General features: G+C 36.5%; 1 protein-coding gene across 4 annotated transcripts in view; it reads right to left on the bottom strand.

The window, feature by feature from the left end:
• The window catches only part of USP9X (ubiquitin specific peptidase 9 X-linked), a 461,171-nt gene that overhangs the window by 66,464 nt on the left and 376,172 nt on the right, over positions 1 to 18,535 (bottom strand). For 3 of the 4 annotated variants that reach the window (XM_059158617.1, XM_059158618.1, XM_059158616.1), the window contains 5 exons: positions 16,814 to 16,966; positions 15,597 to 15,701; positions 11,196 to 11,402; positions 9,843 to 9,979; positions 8,191 to 8,339 (listed from right to left, as the gene is read on the bottom strand). In XM_059158617.1, the coding sequence (XP_059014600.1) occupies positions 8,191 to 8,339; positions 9,843 to 9,979; positions 11,196 to 11,402; positions 15,597 to 15,701; positions 16,814 to 16,966 (751 nt within the window). The remainder of the gene's footprint in view (positions 1 to 8,190; positions 8,340 to 9,842; positions 9,980 to 11,195; positions 11,403 to 15,596; positions 15,702 to 16,813; positions 16,967 to 18,535) is intronic. The other variant, XM_059158619.1, reaches the window with a different exon arrangement.

The raw sequence follows: 18,535 nt of genomic DNA, 5'->3' as shown, positions 1-18,535 counted from the left end.
GAGTTTCTGAAAGACTGGTGATAATTCTTTAAATGTTCAGCAAAATTCACTAATGAAACCATTTGGTCCTGGAACAACTTTGTGGTAAGATTCCTGGTTACTAATTCAATCTTTTTACTTGACATAAGTCTATACAACTTTTTTATTGCTTCTTCAATTTCCGTAATTTGGTATGCTCATACTTTTTCGTAAGACCAGTAGTGATGCCCTCTCACTTTTGATTTTCATAATTGAGTCATTTTCTTAGCCTAGCTAAAGGTTTGTCAATTTTGCTGATCTTAAAAAGAAAAACATTTAGTTTGAAATTCTTTTTCCTCCCCTTAACTTACTTGATTACACTTCCAACATTATTTCCTTCCTCCCTACTTTGCATTTAGTCTGCTCTTTTCTAGTTTCTGAAGGTTACTGATCTGCTTTCTTCTTCACAATAAACATCTGGAGGTATAAATTTCCCTCTGAGCACTGACTTAGCAACTCTCATAAGTTTTGGTATTTTGTTTTCACTCATCTCAGTTTACTCTCATTTCACAGCTGTCATTTCTTCTTTGACCCACTGGTTAGCCAGGAGCATATACCTAACATATACTTGTGAAATCCCCAAATTTCCCTTTTCATTTATAATTTAATTCAATTATGGATAAAACCCCTACCTTATAGGATTTCAGTATTTTAGGTTAATGAGGTCTGCTGATGGCCTAGAATATGGTCTGTCCTGTAGAATATTCTATTTACACTTAAGAATGTACACTCTGCTGTTACTGGTTGGAGTATTCTAAAGAAACCTGTTAGGTATGCACTATGGGTTTATAGTGTTCAAAACTTCTATAGGGATACCTTGGAGATATCCCTATCTCCTTGGGGGAGATACCTTGGAGATATTCCAAGTTTGGGTCCAGGACCCTAAAACAAATCAAGTATTGCAATGAAGTGAGTCAAATGAAGCCTTTGGCTTTATAGTGCACATGAAACTTAGACTTACATTGTTATCATATCCTACTAAGCAAGAAATAGCATTATGTCTTAAAAAACAATGTAATACCTTAATTCAAAAATACTTTATTGTTAAAGAATGCTAATCAGGGCACCTGGGTGGCAGTTAAGCTTCAGCCTGCAGCTCAGGCCCTTGGACTGAATCCCTTATCAGGCTTCCCCCTCAGTGGGGAGTCTGCTTCTTCCTCTTTCCCCCTTTCCCCAGCTGGTGATCTCTCTCTCTCAAATAAGTAAGATCTTTCAAAAAAAAATGCCAATCATCTAAGCGTTGGTCAAGTCATAATCATCAATCATACATCACCTTAACAAGTACAAAGGAAGAATTTGAAATACTGTGAGAATTACCAAGATGTAACAGAGATGTGAAGTGAGCAAATATTAATGGAAAAATAGCACTGATAAAATTGCTTGATGCAGACTTGTCACAAACTTTCAATTTGTAAAATATGCAATTATCTTCAGCGAGCAATAAAACAAGGTATGCCTGTAGTTCTTTTATTTCTCCCCTGGAGTTTTGAATTACTATCTCATGTCACTTACTGTCAGCCTAATTATGTTCTTCAGCATGTCTTGCATGGCAAATCTGCTTGCAATAAATTCTCAGTATTTATCCGGGAAGGTCTTTATTTTGCCTTCATTTTTTTTAAAAAAATGAATTTATTTATTTGACAGAGATCACAGGTAGGCAGAGGCAGCCAGAGAGGAAGGGAAGCAGGCTTCCTGCTGAGCAGAGAGCCTGCCACGGGGCTCAATCCCAGGACCCTGGGATCATGACCTGAGCCAAAGGCAGAGGCTTTAATCCACTGAGCCACCCAGGCGCCCTTGCCATCATTTTTTAAAAATAGTTTTGCTGAATATAAGATTCTTAGCTGTTAGGTCCCTCCACTGCCCAAGCACTTTGTGTACATTATCTTAATGCCTTCTGATCTCTGAAGTTCTAAAACACAATAGTTAATTTTACTCCTGATTCCTTGTGAAGTCTTTTTTTTTTTTTTAAATATCCTTCAAAATTGTAAGAACAACTATGATGTGCCTGCATCTAGGTCTCTCTAACTTTAACTTACTTGGAGTTCTTTAAGCTTCTTGTATAGGTTAATGTCTCTCAATGAAATCTAGAAGTCTTCAGTGATTATGTCTTTTTCTGCTCCCTTCTCTCCCCCACATATCCTTCCAGTACTCCTATTACATGTAAGTTGGTAATCTTAATGGTGTCCTCTATTTCCCTAAGATTCTCTTCATTTTTCTTCATCCTTTCTTCACTGTTCTTCAGGTTACATAATTTCTACTGATCAATCTTCACAGACTGATTCTTCCACCAGCTCAAATCTACTGTTCAGCCCCTGTGGCAAATTTTTCATTTTAGGTACTGCATTTTTCAACTTGAGAATTTCCATTTGATTCTCTTTTTTAGAAAAAAACTCTATCTTGTTATTGCCATTATCAACTTAAACTCACGATACTACCCTTTAGTTCTTCAGACAAAATTTCCAACAGGTCCTTAAGTGTAACTGTAAGTAACTGCTTTCAAGTTTTTAATCTACAAAGTCTACAATCTGGGCCCTTTCAGAGGAAGTTTCTGTGGTCTGTGTATGTATGGGTGAGACTTTTTATTTATTTATTTATTTTTGGCTGAAATCTCGGTATTTAAATGTATTGTAGCAACCTGAATACTGCCACCACCCATTCACTCCCTGGGTTGGTGGTGTTGGTTAGGTTGTTTAGGGACTAGGCTGAACTAACTCAGTCAAGTCTATTTCACCCACAGTGTTTTTCCTCCTTGTTTTTACTCTTTCAGCCTTGCTACCTGTAGATTGTTACTGGTTCAGCATTAGCCCCTTACTGGTCAAAGGCTGTTATTAAGTCCCCTTGACTAGTTAGATTACCTGTTACCCACTGGGTAGGAGTGTGGCTTGGAGGCTACCATCATAGATCAAGTAGTTTTTGTCCCACATTCAGTCAAGGAGTAGTAGTACCAGAGATTTTTTTTTCTTCCTCATCACTCACAAGGGTAGTCTTGGCTATGAAACATAGTCTTTTTGACTACAAGGGATGTATTTTATTCCTTTTACTTTTAAATGGGATAAATTTTACTTTTAAGCCTGGCTTCTTAATAGTTGCCCTTGCATCATGTTGCTTGTAATTCATCCAGTGTTTGGTCAGAAACTGAATTTAAGTCCTTGAGCCAGTGAAGCTTACAACCTTTGTTGATGGATTGGTGTGTGGACTGAAGAATGTTTTCAACTTGTCCATGTCTTGCTCTGATTGCTTCTGAGTGGGAGCAATCTAATGCATGTACAGAACATTTGTGACCCCTAGGGTTGACTATGTTCCCAGGAGGGCTCATCTTGGCTCTCTTTATCTAGATATCTCTGTTCAACTTTTGGTTGCTCTGCTGTTTTGTGGGTTAATATGAGTACAGAGAACCACAAGCTACCTCTTAATTGCTCTTCACCAAAATTTCCACTGCTTTTAATAATACTCTTAGGAGGGGCACCTGGGTGGCTCAGTGGGTTAAAGACTCTGCCTTTGGCTCAGGTCATGATCCCAGAGTCCTGGGATGGAGCCCCATATTGGGCTCTCTGCTCAGCAGGGAGCCTGCTTCCCTTCCCCCTCTCTCTCTGCCTGCCTCTCTGCCTGCTTGTGATCTCTGTCAAATAAATAAATAAAATCTTAAAAAAAAAAAAAAATCCTTAGGAATAGTATGCTCTGGTCCAAATAAGGTCAATCCCTTCAAGCCTAACTGCTGGGCTCTTTGTCCTCACAGCCTGTCTCTCTCCCTCTGGGCAGAACTTCTATGCCACTGCACAGGACCTGGTAATAACATAGTAAGTAGCTTCTCCCAGCGTGATACCTCTGCCTCTATGAGTGGTACTAGTGTGTGGGAAACAGTAAAAGCCCCCGATTTCCTCAGTTTGTCCCTCTAGGCACAGAATTTCCATCTTATGACATAGCTAGCTACAAAGGAAGTAACTGGAGCTTCAGTATTCTCAGCCTACCATGCCTGAAGTAAAGCTTCAGCCCCATGAGCATACACTTCAGGATAACGGAGTCTCTGTGTTACCATGACTGCCTTAGAAGAGAACTTCTGCAAAACGTAACTGGGCAAGATAAGAAATGCCATATAGTGTAACCACAGCCCTAGACTGGCAGTTGTGGGAAGGAAGTAAAAGTTGTGGCTCCACTGCTACAAATTCCTGCTGCTCTTTCTCAAGAGATTTTCTTGAATAATTGTTTCCCTATTTTCTGTATCCTGTAGAATAGTTCCCAGGTACTTTTAATGATTATTTAAAATTTCAGTGAAATGGTTAAGGAAAAGGTCCACTGAGGGGAACCTGGGTGGCCCAGTCAGACAAGTGTCCAACTCGACTTCGGTTCAGGTCATGATCTCAAGGTTCTGAGACTGAGCCGCATGTTGGGTTGCAGCACACCCAGAGGACAGTCTGCTTGAGATTCTTGCTCTCTCTCCCACCACCCCCTTGGACCCTTCTCTCTAAAACAAAGAATCTTAAAAAAAAAAAAAGTCTTAGGGACGCCTGGGTGGCTCAGTTGGTTAAGCAGCTGCCTTCGGCTCAGGTCATGATCCCAGCGTCCTGGGATCGAGTCCCACATCGGGCTCCTTGCTCCACAGGGAGCCTGCTTCTCCCTCTGCCTCTGCTTTCCACTCTGCCTTCCACTCTGTCTGCCTGTGCTCGCTCTCGCTCTCTCTCTCTGACAAATAAATAAATAAATCTTTAAAAAATAATAATAATAATGGCAGAGGAAAAAAAAAAAAAGTCTTAAAAAAAGGTCTTAAAAAAAAAATAAGGTCAACTGAGCATCTTACTCCCACCATTCAAAAAATGAAACCCCTCATCCCATTTTTTTTTTCCCCCAAATTATCATCACATGTTCTACATGTATTAGTTGGTACACTTCCCTTTCTTTCAGCATGGACTTAGGGGTCTGTATTTTATTCAATGGATTTAGTTATTTTTATTTATCTTGACCTAATTTTTGCCAGTGAGAGCCAACTCATGTTTAGTTTTGACATGTCAACAAGATTCCTCACCCCCCCCCCCTTTTTAAAAAAAGATCTGAGAGAGAGAATAAGCACACCATTGGCAGGGTGGGGATGGGGATGGCAAAGATAGAGAATGGCAAGCAGATTCCCTGCTGAGAGCAGAGCCTGACTTGGAGCTTTATCTCATGACCCTTGAGATAATGATCTGAGTCAAAATCAGGAGTCTGATAGTCATCCGACTAAGCCATCTAGGAACCCCTTAACAAAATTCCTTAAGCCCTTTCTAACTTTCTAAAATAAGCTGCTGGAGTACCATCTTATGTACTTTCCTTACCCAAGCCTTAGAAAATAACCATTACTCTAGAGAACTGTAAGCTATTTATAAAATGAATGCTCCTTTTTTTTTTTTTTTAATCACAAAGAGCCCACACAAATTTAACTGTTTTTCATGACTGATATGTAGGAATGAGCCAAAGCTGAGAAAGTCTAGACCAGGATTTGACCCTAACACAGACAGCACTGCTGGTTAATGATGCTCAGGAAGAAATCTTATATGTGAAAAAATGTTCCTAAAAATGTCCAGTATTGGATCTAAGAGACTGGAAAGAGGTCACTGGAAGTGGTAGTCCTTAGAAAACAGAATGCAAACATATGATATATAATGAAAATGAGTCCTACAATTCTATTCAGAAACCAGGAAAAATGGTAAATAAAACTATCAATAAGCGTTCAAGTCAATAATACAATGACTACCCTACCAATAAGGCAAATGTGAGAGAAAATTAAAAGTGGTCTTCTACTTTGTTGTATGCACGAAGAAACTTTTCAAGGATCCCTGTATGCACTAGTATCTGAAAGCACCATTAGTATGAACACATGAATAAATATTAGAGAGAATTTTAATAAATTCATTACTTTATCTAAGTAATATTAAAAGAGGAAGTAAATCAGCTGACCACACTACTGTAAAAACATTTTATTCCAAAACTAAAGATGCTGGTGGAGATGAAATATGGGCAGGACATATATGTAATACTGACAGAATAGTTATCAGAAATTAAGAGTATCGGGAAATTATGGAAGCTTGATGTCAACCTGAAATGTTTCATACCTAATGAGATCTATGAACTACTTCTATTATACAGAGACAAAAGCTGTAATTCACTTTAGAATTTCAAGTTCAGAAACTGGTGGCTGATGTTACCACAGAAGTGACGTAATACTCTGGAAAGTTCATTATAACAGAAGGATTTTAATAGTTTTAAAAAGTACTCAAGCCCCTCTCTCCATATTTAAGGATCTAAGGAATAACTGTTCGGTATTAATCTGAAGAGTACTGTATGAAAGAAGGAAAAGTTAGCAAAGTTGGGAGAAAGAGAAGGTGTGTCAACGAATTCAGGGAATCGTCAGTAACAAAAATCCAAGAGCTTACTACTATGTGCCAGGCACTGTCCCAGCATACTTTAACTTGACCTAGTATGTTTGTAGTCATTTTCAGATCTAGACAATCTCACTTGTATGAAGAGCCGTACCTCTCACTTTCTGGAGCTACAGAAAATTTAAGGAGGGAAAACTAGGGCTACCTGGGTGGCTCAGATGTTAAGGAGGGAAACCTGAAGACTTCTTGAGGCTGAACTGCACATGCACCATCGACTCCTGAACACCCCAACAGCATAGTACTCAATTTCTGGCAATGAAAAGAACTGAAACATCACATACAAATAAAGTAAATAAAAATCAGCAATGCAGCGCATTATGATTTATATGGCCCCATTTTGGGGGGGAAGGCCTCCAATGGCATTTGTAAGGACTTTGTACCAGCAAGAGAGGAGACCATAACAAAGAATCTGCATTATGTTAAACTGAGCCCAGATGCTGGAACGACTTGGTGTATTACACAGAAACCTCTTATACTTCTCTTAGATTTTGGTTGCATTTGGTACAGAACATAAATTACATGATTATGTTCCTGTATTGCTCCAGTTGTCTTGTCATGCTGCTCAGAAGGAACTCAGGCCTGAAACAGTATAAGACCACTGCCTGGTGCTTAGCCACCTGATGCTTCGACAGCTTACCTAGCTCTACATTCTGGAGGACTCAGCTGGCCCAGAGGTGGTAAATGGAAGAACCAAGGAGTCAATACAATTAGGAGGCATATCTGAAGAGCTGCTTAATTTTTCCATTATGTTTATGTAAATTTTAGATGGGAATATATATAGAGATAGATATTTACCCCTGTGTTAAACAAATCCTATGATTTATAAGCATCTCGGGATTTTATTCAAGAATGCCAAGGGTCTAATCTGCTTTCCAAATAATGAGTGTTAGAAATACTATTTTAAATATATAACTATTTGCTCCTCCAGATTCTTACCTACTATAAAATGTTAAAATCAATAGTATATGTTCAGAAACCATTATGTTCAATTCTATTTCTAGCAGTGGTAGTAGAAAGTTTTCTTTCTATGGCTATGGCAACAAAGCTGGGCCTTTGTTGGCCCAGATGGAATTTGCACTGAAAACCCATCCTTACCCTAGGCACAGATAAACTCAACTGCCAGAGGGCAAAAATGAGTATCGAAACAGAACTCTACATATGGTAGGAACGTAAAAACTGGCTGCTGAAACCTCAGGAAACTCTACCCTAACATGTTTAAACAAATTCACACTTTGAAAACCAACATAAACCTATGGATTCTTGTAGTTTCACATCATTGTTCTTATGAATTTTCTAATTCACAGTCTGAAAGACTTATAATCCTAAATCCTTATTTCATAAAGGGACTACAACATAAACAAGAACAGACTTAGACAACACAAGTTTTCATGAAAAAATAAAGGTGATGGTAGTAAGGAAACAAAGGTTGAGAATAAATCCAGTACATTCCAAAGAAGGTAACAAGCAATGACACAGTATAGGTAGGCAGAACTCCCGAAGAAGAAAGAGAAATCAATTTAACTAGGAGAGCGGGGAAGGAAAGCACTAAAGAAAAAGCTGTGAAACGCTGGCTCGGAATTTATGGTGGGTAAAAATTCAGAGTAAAAATGGAACAGAAACTCACAAAGGAACACAGTTAATAAGACTCATTATCGTCCATCTTTCAAATACTTGGGGTGTCCATTTGTGAGGTAACTGATGAAAAAAATTACTGGGAAGTTGCTGTTATTTCCCTTATTTCATGTGAGCTTATAATACATACCTCTAGCATACAGCCTCATGCTTTCCATATAAGTTGCAAGGTTTTCTGCTACCAAAGTAACTAGGGCATGATTGTGCTGAAGTTGATTGATTAAGTCATGGCGGTAAAATACATGGGGACTTCGCTGAGTTTGACTGAAACGAGAAGAACTTAACAATATAATTAGGCAATTAAACTCCGTTGCACTCAAAAGAGCCTATACAATCTAAATTCTTAGCTACTACTTAAAAATGTTTAAATGGTTTTCCTCATGATAGAATTATACTCTTGGCCATTACTTTAATAACAATATCAAGTAATTTAAAAGAAAAAAATGCCTCAAAAATCAGACATTTATTCCATTATTATTTACATGGAAACTATACATTAATATTCTCCAATCTCAACATGGGCATCTACTTCAATGACTAACCTCTCTACTCCTATACCACAGAAATAATAGAGCACTTGTGTATGTTAACATGGTTATGTCCAGAATTATAAAACAGGAACATAACTCTCTTAGGGTACTAGCATCACAAACATTATGTCATAATAGTGAAGAATTTGATCAAAGAAAATGCTTTCTGTAAAATTTTATTTATTAGCCTTTCAAGGTACATTCTGGGACACTTGGTTTGTACATGTATTTGCCAACAGGTATCACCAGAAAGACATCTAGTTCCTTTCCAACATGTTCTGCTACCTTCACTGAAAGCAATTAACCTCTCAGAGCCATTACGATTCTAGTGGAGATGAAGCCACTGTACTGTGAAACAATATGTAAACTACTCTTTCTACAACAGAAAAATTAATTCATTTGAGAAAGGCAAAAAGGCATTACGTACAGTGGCCCCTCAATAAAAATATGTCTCTCAAATAAATGTTACTATTACTAAGATACGTGTCTGGATTTTCTCTACTGTTTATCCCTACAGCTTTTCTAATTTCGTATTTTTTCAAGCCTTTGGAAAAAACCGAGACAAAGTTCAACCACTGAAACCAAAATATATATGGCCTTTTCTGTCTTAGGCATAATCACAATAATCTAGAGCTGCAAAGGATCTTTGTCAATCATCTAATTTTACACATAAGAAAATCACGTTTCTTTCAATTAGCAAATCTTTACAAGATACGACTATTTAGACACATGGTCGTACCCAGAAATCCTGACCACACTATATTCTTGGTACTAACACCTAGCGCTCTCTCACTCACTCTCTCTGAACATTATTTTTAACTTTCCACGTTAACTATTCCAACTCTTAAAAAATACCAGGACAAATTATTCTACTAACCAGAATTTGGCATGTAAGATGATTAAAGACCAATATTTATAAATACACACACACACACACATACACACACACACATACATACCACTAACAAAAATTTAACTAAAATCAATCAAATATTTTAAACTATATCTTATCATCTTTCATGAGTAATACAGAATATTGCTGATTCTGGTATTTATCACTTAATTGTGGCTTACTTTCTCATCAATAAAATCAAGGATGTGAATATGTCATTTGTTCTAAATTAACCTTTCCCTTAGCCTATCAACTTCCCACTTTCTTTTGAAAAATATGCTTTTACCAAGTTACAGTGCTATTTTTTTCCCAATAAGATGTAAAAACAGAAATATTCAGACTTTCTGTTAAAAGCCTTACCTCAAATTTTGAGGGGCTTCACCGAACAAACTACAAATTTCTCTAATTTGTTTCAATGCAGGAATTACCCATTTGTCATTTGTACGAAGTTCTTCTATAAAGCGATCTATCCACTGGATCTTCTGTGTGTCACGGTCCTTAAACAAAAATAAAGTTTTAGATAGGTCATACACAGGAAAACTCCATCTCCAAAGATAAAATAGGGCTTCTTATAAATTATCACAAGCATGTAATAATGGCAGAAAAGAGCTTAGCAGTGTTAAAAAGCAATGAATATATTTTTATTTCACATTTACTACCAAAATGACAAAAAGTGAAACAGCACTATCCAATGTTTCAAAGAATTTTATCATATAATAAAATTCAGCAGTAATACAAAACCCCAACTGTTATTCTACATGGGACTGTTTTAGCATAGTGAGGGATACCAAAAATTTCTATTTAACCAAGAAAATAATGGTATGGCAACTAAGCTAAAAAGAGTTTCACCGAAAATAAAACTAAGGACATATGGACATATACACAAAAAGATGGACACATAAAAGTATTACAAACTCAAAATTATTTCAAATATGATCACTCCTCATACCTTATTTATTCCTTCCCCTAAATCAACAGTAATCAGAAATGCAGGTTTCTGCACCTAAGAAGTTTAAGTTTGGATTACATTTTGTGTGTATGTCTCTGTTTAATGAAATAATTCAAACTGAAGGTTATTAGTATTTGATATACTATTTAATGAATTGTCACGAGCAAATGTTTTAAATGTTTTAAAAAAAATTTGAATCACACACACCTACTTGAGCTTACTAGCTCTCACCTAAATTTCAGTTCATCAGTGTAGCAAATAGTTTAAAGAAATGGAAAATTATTTAATCAACAATTTTCATTTTACCATAAGTTAATAGTTAACATGATACAAGTTAGAATACAGGGAAACTGTTGTGTGATTTGCTCACAGGCAAGGCTCAAAATGTTTTACCATTTAGAAAATTCTATTAATTTTTCTTAATTTCCCTGTGAGCAAAGAAAACTCAAATCTCTTACCTCTTAAGCCCCTCATCAGCTTTAGTATCTTATGATCTATTTGAAACTGGTAATTTTAGCACCATGCATTTGACAATGTTATTACCATATAATCTGGTTTTCTCTTTTTTAATACTGTCTTTCTCCCAAGGAGACTAAAATGCTTTTCAGATGATACACAAAATTTTGACATAGAGACCTAACATGAGGAAGACAGACTTACACGAAGGAAGTGAGTCAATTCTTGAAGATCATTTCAAAACTAACATCAAAAGATGTAGAACTATTCTAGATTTAAGCCATCCTGAGAATGAAGGTTCACTTTACCTGTGAGCAACTATAATCTAGTATTTTTATGTGGGCACTGAGAGCCAGGTCCATGATGTCTACAGGTACATCATCACTGTGGGCCAGATTCCATAGTAGGTTCAACACTTTGTGCGCCATCACACCATCTTTATCATCTTCTGCAAGGCGACGTATCAGCTCAAGTAGCTTTTCACGCTGCTTTTTACTTGCATTTGTCCAGCTGGCCTAGAAAAAAAATTTAAATGACATGGAAACAACAAATTTACCCATCAGTGATAAAATCAGGCATCATGGAATTAACTATATTCATGGGAAAAACACACCTGAGCACAGAATTATTCTAGTAATAACTGAGATAAGATAGGGCAGAATTAAACATGAGGACCAAAACAAACAAACAACCCCACACCCAACCAAACAATACCCTCTTTATAGTTAAATACTTAACATCAGGGTTTTTCAACCTTGGTACTAACATTTTAGGCTGGAGAAATTTTTGTTGTTGGGGCTGTCCCGTGCACAGTACGATGTTTAGCAGCATCCCTAGCCCCTACCCAGTAGAAGCTAGTAGCAACTCTTCCTCCCAGCTGTGACAACAAAAACTATATCCATTTCCTGCCAAATTATCTCTGATAGTGGGGGTGAGAGGTGCGGAATTGACTTGCTGAAAACCACTGCCTGAGATTCAGTCTGTTATTAGTGAATTTAAAATTATACTAAGGGGTGCCTAGGTGGCTCAGTCAGTTAAGCATCTGACTTCTACTCAGGTCATGATCCCAGGGTCATGGCATTCAGCCCCAATGTCCCTCTGCCCCTACCCCACCCTGCTCTTATGATCTCTCTCAAATCAATAAAATCTTAAAAAAGAAAAGAAAAATTGTATTAAAAGATGGCAATGACAACCTGATATATACAAAGATTTTCATAATAAATTTTAAAAGCTGATGAGAGAACACTGTGCATGAATCATATAAAAACAAGACAGTCTAACAAAGTCTGTTCTTAACCAATAAAAACAATTTCTAATATGCAGAAATGACATGGTGCTATTACATTTCAATTTAGAAGATACAACACTCATTTAAAATCTCCACAATGGGGAAAAAACCCCTCTGAAAATGGTATTTTTACAAATGCCCAGTTTATTCAATGCGCCTGGGGTGAGGTGTGTCTGATGGCGGCATGCAACGGGTAAAGGCCAGGGATGTTTTGCTAAACAATATGAGAAAGGTAGGTATAAAGCTGCTAATGAGTTTTTATTAGAAAATAAAGTGAAATCAACCTAACAGCAAACAAAAGAAGGATGACTATGCTAATTACAGGATATTCTTTCAATGGGATTATTACACATTTACAATTTGATAAATAAGGGCTATCTTGGAAGACAACTTTAGCGCATACTTATAATTCCTCATAGACCCCTCAAAATTATGAAAAATATAAAAATGTCTAAGGATACATGAAAAAAACTGAAATATTAGATATACAATTAAGAAGATCTTAAGTGGGGCGCCTGGGTAGCTCAGTGGGTTAAAGCCTCTGCCTTTGGCTCAGGTCATGATCCCAGGGTCCTGAGATCGAGCCCCACATTGGGCGCTCGGCTCAGCGGGGAGCCTGCTTCCTCCTCTCTCTGTCTGCCTCTCTGCCTACTTGTGATCTCTGTCAAGTAAATAAATAAAATCTTAAAAAAAAAAAAAGATCTTAAGAAAGTTAACTGAAAAGTAACTAGGCATTACATGCCTCCTGAATTAAGAGCACATGACCACCTATGAAGTATTCTAGCAAAAGGGAAAAAAAAACCTCCACAAGCCTGTATTTTATACTATTGATATAAAACAACACAACAATCATTAATTATAGCTTCTTCAACAAATATATTGCAGGGAGAATGAAAAAGAAAAAGGGGTTAACTAGATTCAAAGAGAGACGGATACAACCAATTACAAAGTATGGATCCTGATTCAAACAAATGTCAAAAATAATGATCTGAGAAAACTGAAGTTTAACACTATTTGACAGTACTACAGAACTATTAGATTTTTTTAGGTATGATAATGATAATATTTTTTCCTTCATGTACTCATCTCTGAGGGATATATACTAAAATAATTACACACAAAATCAACTAAGGAAAAAATTAGTTAAGAACACCTATTCATCCAAAGTCACCATATGGAGAGTGAAAAAGACCAACGACAGACTGGGAGAAATTCTTTGCAACACTTGAACTGATAAGGACTACCACTGAGAATGCCAAGAACTCCTACAAACCACTAAGAAAAAAACAAGCCAATAGGAAAAATTAGGAACAAAACTTCAGTAGGGTTTTCACAATAAAATAAAGAAAAAGCAACATATAAAAAGGTGTTCAACCTCATTAGTGATCAAGGATCTAAGAAGCAATACCACAACGAGACACTTGACACCAAGCAGACTGTCACAAATCCAAAATTCTGACAAAAACAACTGCTGGCAAGGATGTGAAAACCCTGACGTGACTGTACAATGGTATAACTGCTTTAAGAACAAAGACTTACTTAAAACTAGACTATGCAAATACCTATATAAAAACTAATCAACATGTCTGAAATCATTTGGTTCCAGTCCATAAAGAACTGCAAAGTGATCTGGACTTCATGCTTCCTCTGAATCATCTTTAGGACAAAGTTTCAATATTTCAAAAAACAGTGCTTGTTACCAAATAACAAGTGCTCAGTAAACACCAGCTTAGCCAAGGGCAGGGAAAAAAAGAATGCAATCCATGTTTGTATTTAGACTGTTATTATATTTAAATTATCCTTAGAAGAGGAGGGTTCGGGGGCTGTAACAGCAATTGACCTCTTTCTTCTTTTCTATTTCTACCATGGCCATCTTGATCATGTACGTGCGAATTCGGAAGTCATTTCAAGATTAAAACTGAATGACAATTAATTTTAGAGTACCCATGATAACGGATTCTATTATTTCCTAAGCTGCCTTTGATAGATTTCAAACTGAATTTTTCCATAAGGCAATTATTTACAATTTTAATATACTTAAGATTCATCTGAAAATGCTGCTTAAAATACAGACTCCCGGGCCTCATACCAAGTAATGCAGATTTACCTGGTCTGAGATATAAGCCAGTAATTCACATTTTTTTCTTCTATTGGGAAATACCCATCAAGAAAGGTATAAATATATACCATTACTAAAGTACATAATGTAAACACCTGTGTAACAATTACCTAGATCAAAAAATAACATGGTAAGCAACATTTGAGAAGCTAGCTGGGGTCTTAATCTGAAGTTTATGTTAATGCAATCAAGGTATATGAATTATATGATTTTATTCCTTTCTTCAACTTTTATTAGACTCATCCATGTGGTTGAATTGCTCACATCTGCTTCTTCTCACTGTTGTGAACTATTTCACTGTAGGAACATTCCACAATTTATCCATTCTCTTGCTTGCTATTACAAATAATTCTGCTGCAAATGTTAAAGTGTTATCCTGGCACACATATGCATGAGTTCCTCTAGAGGATATATTGAAAAGTCAAATTGATGAGTCCAGAAAATTCTATACTTTTCAAGAAATACCAATCTATTTCCAAGATGGTTGTGGCAACTTATGTTCCCGAAGCAGTCAGTGTAACTGTTACTTTAAACAAGATACCTTTATCATCCAATGCCAGTTGTTAACACAACACACCTCTACCCTTGTGAACACTGCTATTGCCTTAAAGTCGTATGTTCTTAATCCACATATTTACCAATCATACGGTTTTTACAAACCTAATACTAGAGACCACAACACAATATGGCCTTAAAATGATACCAATGCAGGTATTGCTATAGGGGCACTCTTGGGCTACCTTATAAATTACACTTCCATTTGCCTGTGTACATCACCCCAGGATACCAAGATATTGGTAATCCCATTATTGACACTTTATTTTTTATTGCAACCAATCGTCCTTCCGTGAAGTCCTACAGAGCACCTGAACCTATTAATAAAAATTCAAACTGCTAGGGAAAAGGAATCCAAACTCACAACCTGAGTTTAAAAAAGATTCCGTATTTATAAGGGCTATTATTATAAAAATGAACATTAAGTTCTCATTGGAGGGAGCCTGGATGCTCCGTCATTAGGTGGCTGCCTTCAGTTCGGGTCATGATCCCAGGGTTCTGTGATTGAGCCCCGTATGGAGCCTGCTTCTCTCTCTTTCACTGCCCCCTGCTTGTGTTCCCTCTCTCGCTGTGTCTGTCAAATAAATAAATAAAATCTTAAAAAAAAAAAAAAAAAGACGACCAATTCCTTCACACCAGGAATTGTTAAATAATTTCTATTGAAGTATTTATTGACTAAGAGCAACTCAAATATCTAATAAGGTAATTTTATTAAAACAAAGTGGCACAACTTTACTATGCTATTACCTTAAAGCAATCAAAAAGATGATCAAGTTGTTCAGGAGAAAAATCCCATGCTAACTTTGCCAGCAGATCATGTACGTTCTTCACAATGGCTTCATGCTTCCCTGCCTATTGAAAAACCAAAGAAAACATAGCACATTAGAATTTGAACAGCAGATAAAGTTGTGTATATTGACTGCTGACAGCTATTAAACTATTCCCACCAGCTTTATCTAAGGGTAGAACATAACAAAATTCATACATATAAAAAATGCTTTAGAACTGGCCTTTAAAACCTGACAAATTAATTTCTTGATATACATGGTTAATGTGTACTTGGGAATTCATGTGAGCCTTTATCTGAATTTACTGAATTTAAACGGGTCAATTTTAACATTACAATAAGGCACACCAATGGTACTGTTCCAAAACTGAAACCATAAGCGCTCAAAAGGAAAACTGAATGTTTCCTTGGTTTCTACAGACTCAAAAATGAAGCTGTGTAATCTAAAACTCAACAATACTTCCAAGTGATCCCAGTAAAAACCTGTCATTGAGGTAATCAAAGGAATCACCTAATTTCTAGCTCTGAAACCAAAAACTTTACTTTTCTTTCAGAAAAGCTATAAATCCTTTGGATTATTACATGTCTACATAAATCAATCTAGTGATTTTAACTCTACTGACACTGAAGTTTGTTTTTCGAATTAAGTTTATGAAGAAACTAATAGAACACTGTGTGAATAAAATACTTCAGTCAAAAATTTGTAATGAATACTAAAAAACAAAACAAAACAAAAAAACCCCAAATTGCTAACCTGTACCAAACATACGCAACTGATGAATATTTAAAATATTATTAGCTGCTTCAGGGTGCCTAGTTGGCACAGTCGGTTAAGCATCCGACTCCTGGTTTCGACTCAGGTCGTGAGGTTGAGCCCTCTGTCGGGCTCTGCACTCAGCATGGGGTCTGCTTAAGACTCTCTTCTCTTTCCCTCTTGCTGTCCCTCCCCATGCTCTCTCTAAAATAACTACATAGATCTTTTTTCTTTCACAAATCTTTAAAAATATGTATTACTGGCTATTTTAAAAAGATTCTTGATAAGATTTCTATAAATCATGAGCATTTAAATGTACCAGAAGTCAAACCATGTAAGTGGTCACCCTGTTTCACAACTACTCTATTTAGTTTTTAGTATCTTTTTTGTAAAAAGCAAAGAGTCACATCTGAAACTTCTTACCTGTGCTGCCCAGATATTATCAAGATCTTGTAAAGTCAGAGCTTTTTCTTTAATGACAAAACGAAGAATCTTCTCTAGCTTTTCTACATACTGTGGTTGATGCAGACTATCTCGCAATACTATGGATAAGATATTGTTCTGCTGTATCCATTCCTAAACATAATTCAAAAACTTCTTTTAAAGAAGAAACAACACAGGAGCTTTTAAAAAAATGTATGAAATATTATTCACACTTTCATTAGTAGGAATTAAAAAAAAAACAGACTAATGTAATAGGTTTATGTGCTGTTTTAATTCAAACTATGAAAAAACCCAGTAATTTCACATAACAATTTTGCACATACAGAAATGTTTCCATGAATCAGAAATAGTGCAATTATTAAGAAGATTCTACTCCAGGGGTGCCTGGGTGGCTCAGTCATTAAGCATCTGCCTTTGGCTCAGGTTATGATCCCTGGGTCCTGGGATTGAGCCCCACATTGGGTTCCTTGCTCCGTGGGAAGTCTGCTTCTCCCTCTCCCACTCTCCTTGCTAGAGTTCCTCTCTCACTGTTACTTTGTCAAATAAATAAAATCTTAAAAAAAAAAAAAAGGTTCTACTCTAGCACTTACACAGGGAAGTGTTATTTAAGTATAGCAAGCACCATGGTTCAGGCAGAGTGGGCAACAAGATCCATTTTAAGATCTTTGGTTTCCTTACACTGGTTGTGATTTTGGTGAAAACACGCCCTTTTAATTTTTTGCTTTATTTATTAACCAATTATGCTACTACTGCTTATCCAGTAGCACTTTAATCTTCCAAACAATCCCAATGAGGGAAATATTATCCTATTATGGAAGAGTAAACAAGCTCAGAAGTGTTAGAAGTGGAACTGAAAATAAGGCTACATGCTTCATAAGCCTGTGTTTCTGTAACACTACACTATGTTGCTGAATGGCATTTATTTTCTATACCAATAGAAGAAAACTGACTTACCATAGATACTTCTCTATTTTGTAGTTTTAAAATACTTAAGTATGCCACTTAAAAAATATTGGAGGAATAACTTAGTGCATGGTGTCTGACAGTACTGAACAGACATCTTAACAGAACTGACCTTGCTCTCAAAAAGGTAATAGGTTTATTACAAAAAGGTAACAGCCCATATTGTTTAATTTTGCAGTATTCAACTTAATGAGAATAATAAAGTATTAAGCCCCCAAATGTGCTGGATAAGCATACTTCTCAGGTGGTAAAGGTCCATTTTTATTTCTAATCTGTTACAGGTACGTTTGTAAAACACAGGAAGTATGAGGCAATGTCAAATTGCTACAGAAGTTTCTAAACATTTGATGCCATTTTCTGTACTCCTCTAGCACTGGCAATGGTTCAAGGACCAGAAGCTGACCACAGACCATACTCTGAGAAGCAGCGTTCAGCTTCCCAACAAACTAGACGCACAAATCACATATACAAAATCAGATGTTTTACACCTAACCCCTAACACAGGGCCAATGTCTATGCTTCTTCCACATCCTCTTTATCACATCCAAATAGTTGTTTCCCCTATTAAACTGAAGCTGCCATGAGAGCAAGGTCAGTTCTGTTAAGATGTCTGTTCAGTACTGTCAGATACTATGCACTAAGTTATTCCTCCAATATTTTTTAAGTGGCATACTTATGTATTTTAAAACTACAAAATAGAGAAGTATCTATGGTAAGGGGTGCATGGGCGGCTCAGCT

The sequence above is a fragment of the Mustela lutreola genome, chromosome X (assembly GCF_030435805.1).
Source record: "Mustela lutreola isolate mMusLut2 chromosome X, mMusLut2.pri, whole genome shotgun sequence".
Lineage (NCBI taxonomy): Eukaryota > Metazoa > Chordata > Mammalia > Carnivora > Mustelidae > Mustela > Mustela lutreola.
The sequence above is the reverse complement of the archived record's forward strand: the minus strand, read 5'-3'. Positions and strand labels throughout refer to the sequence as shown.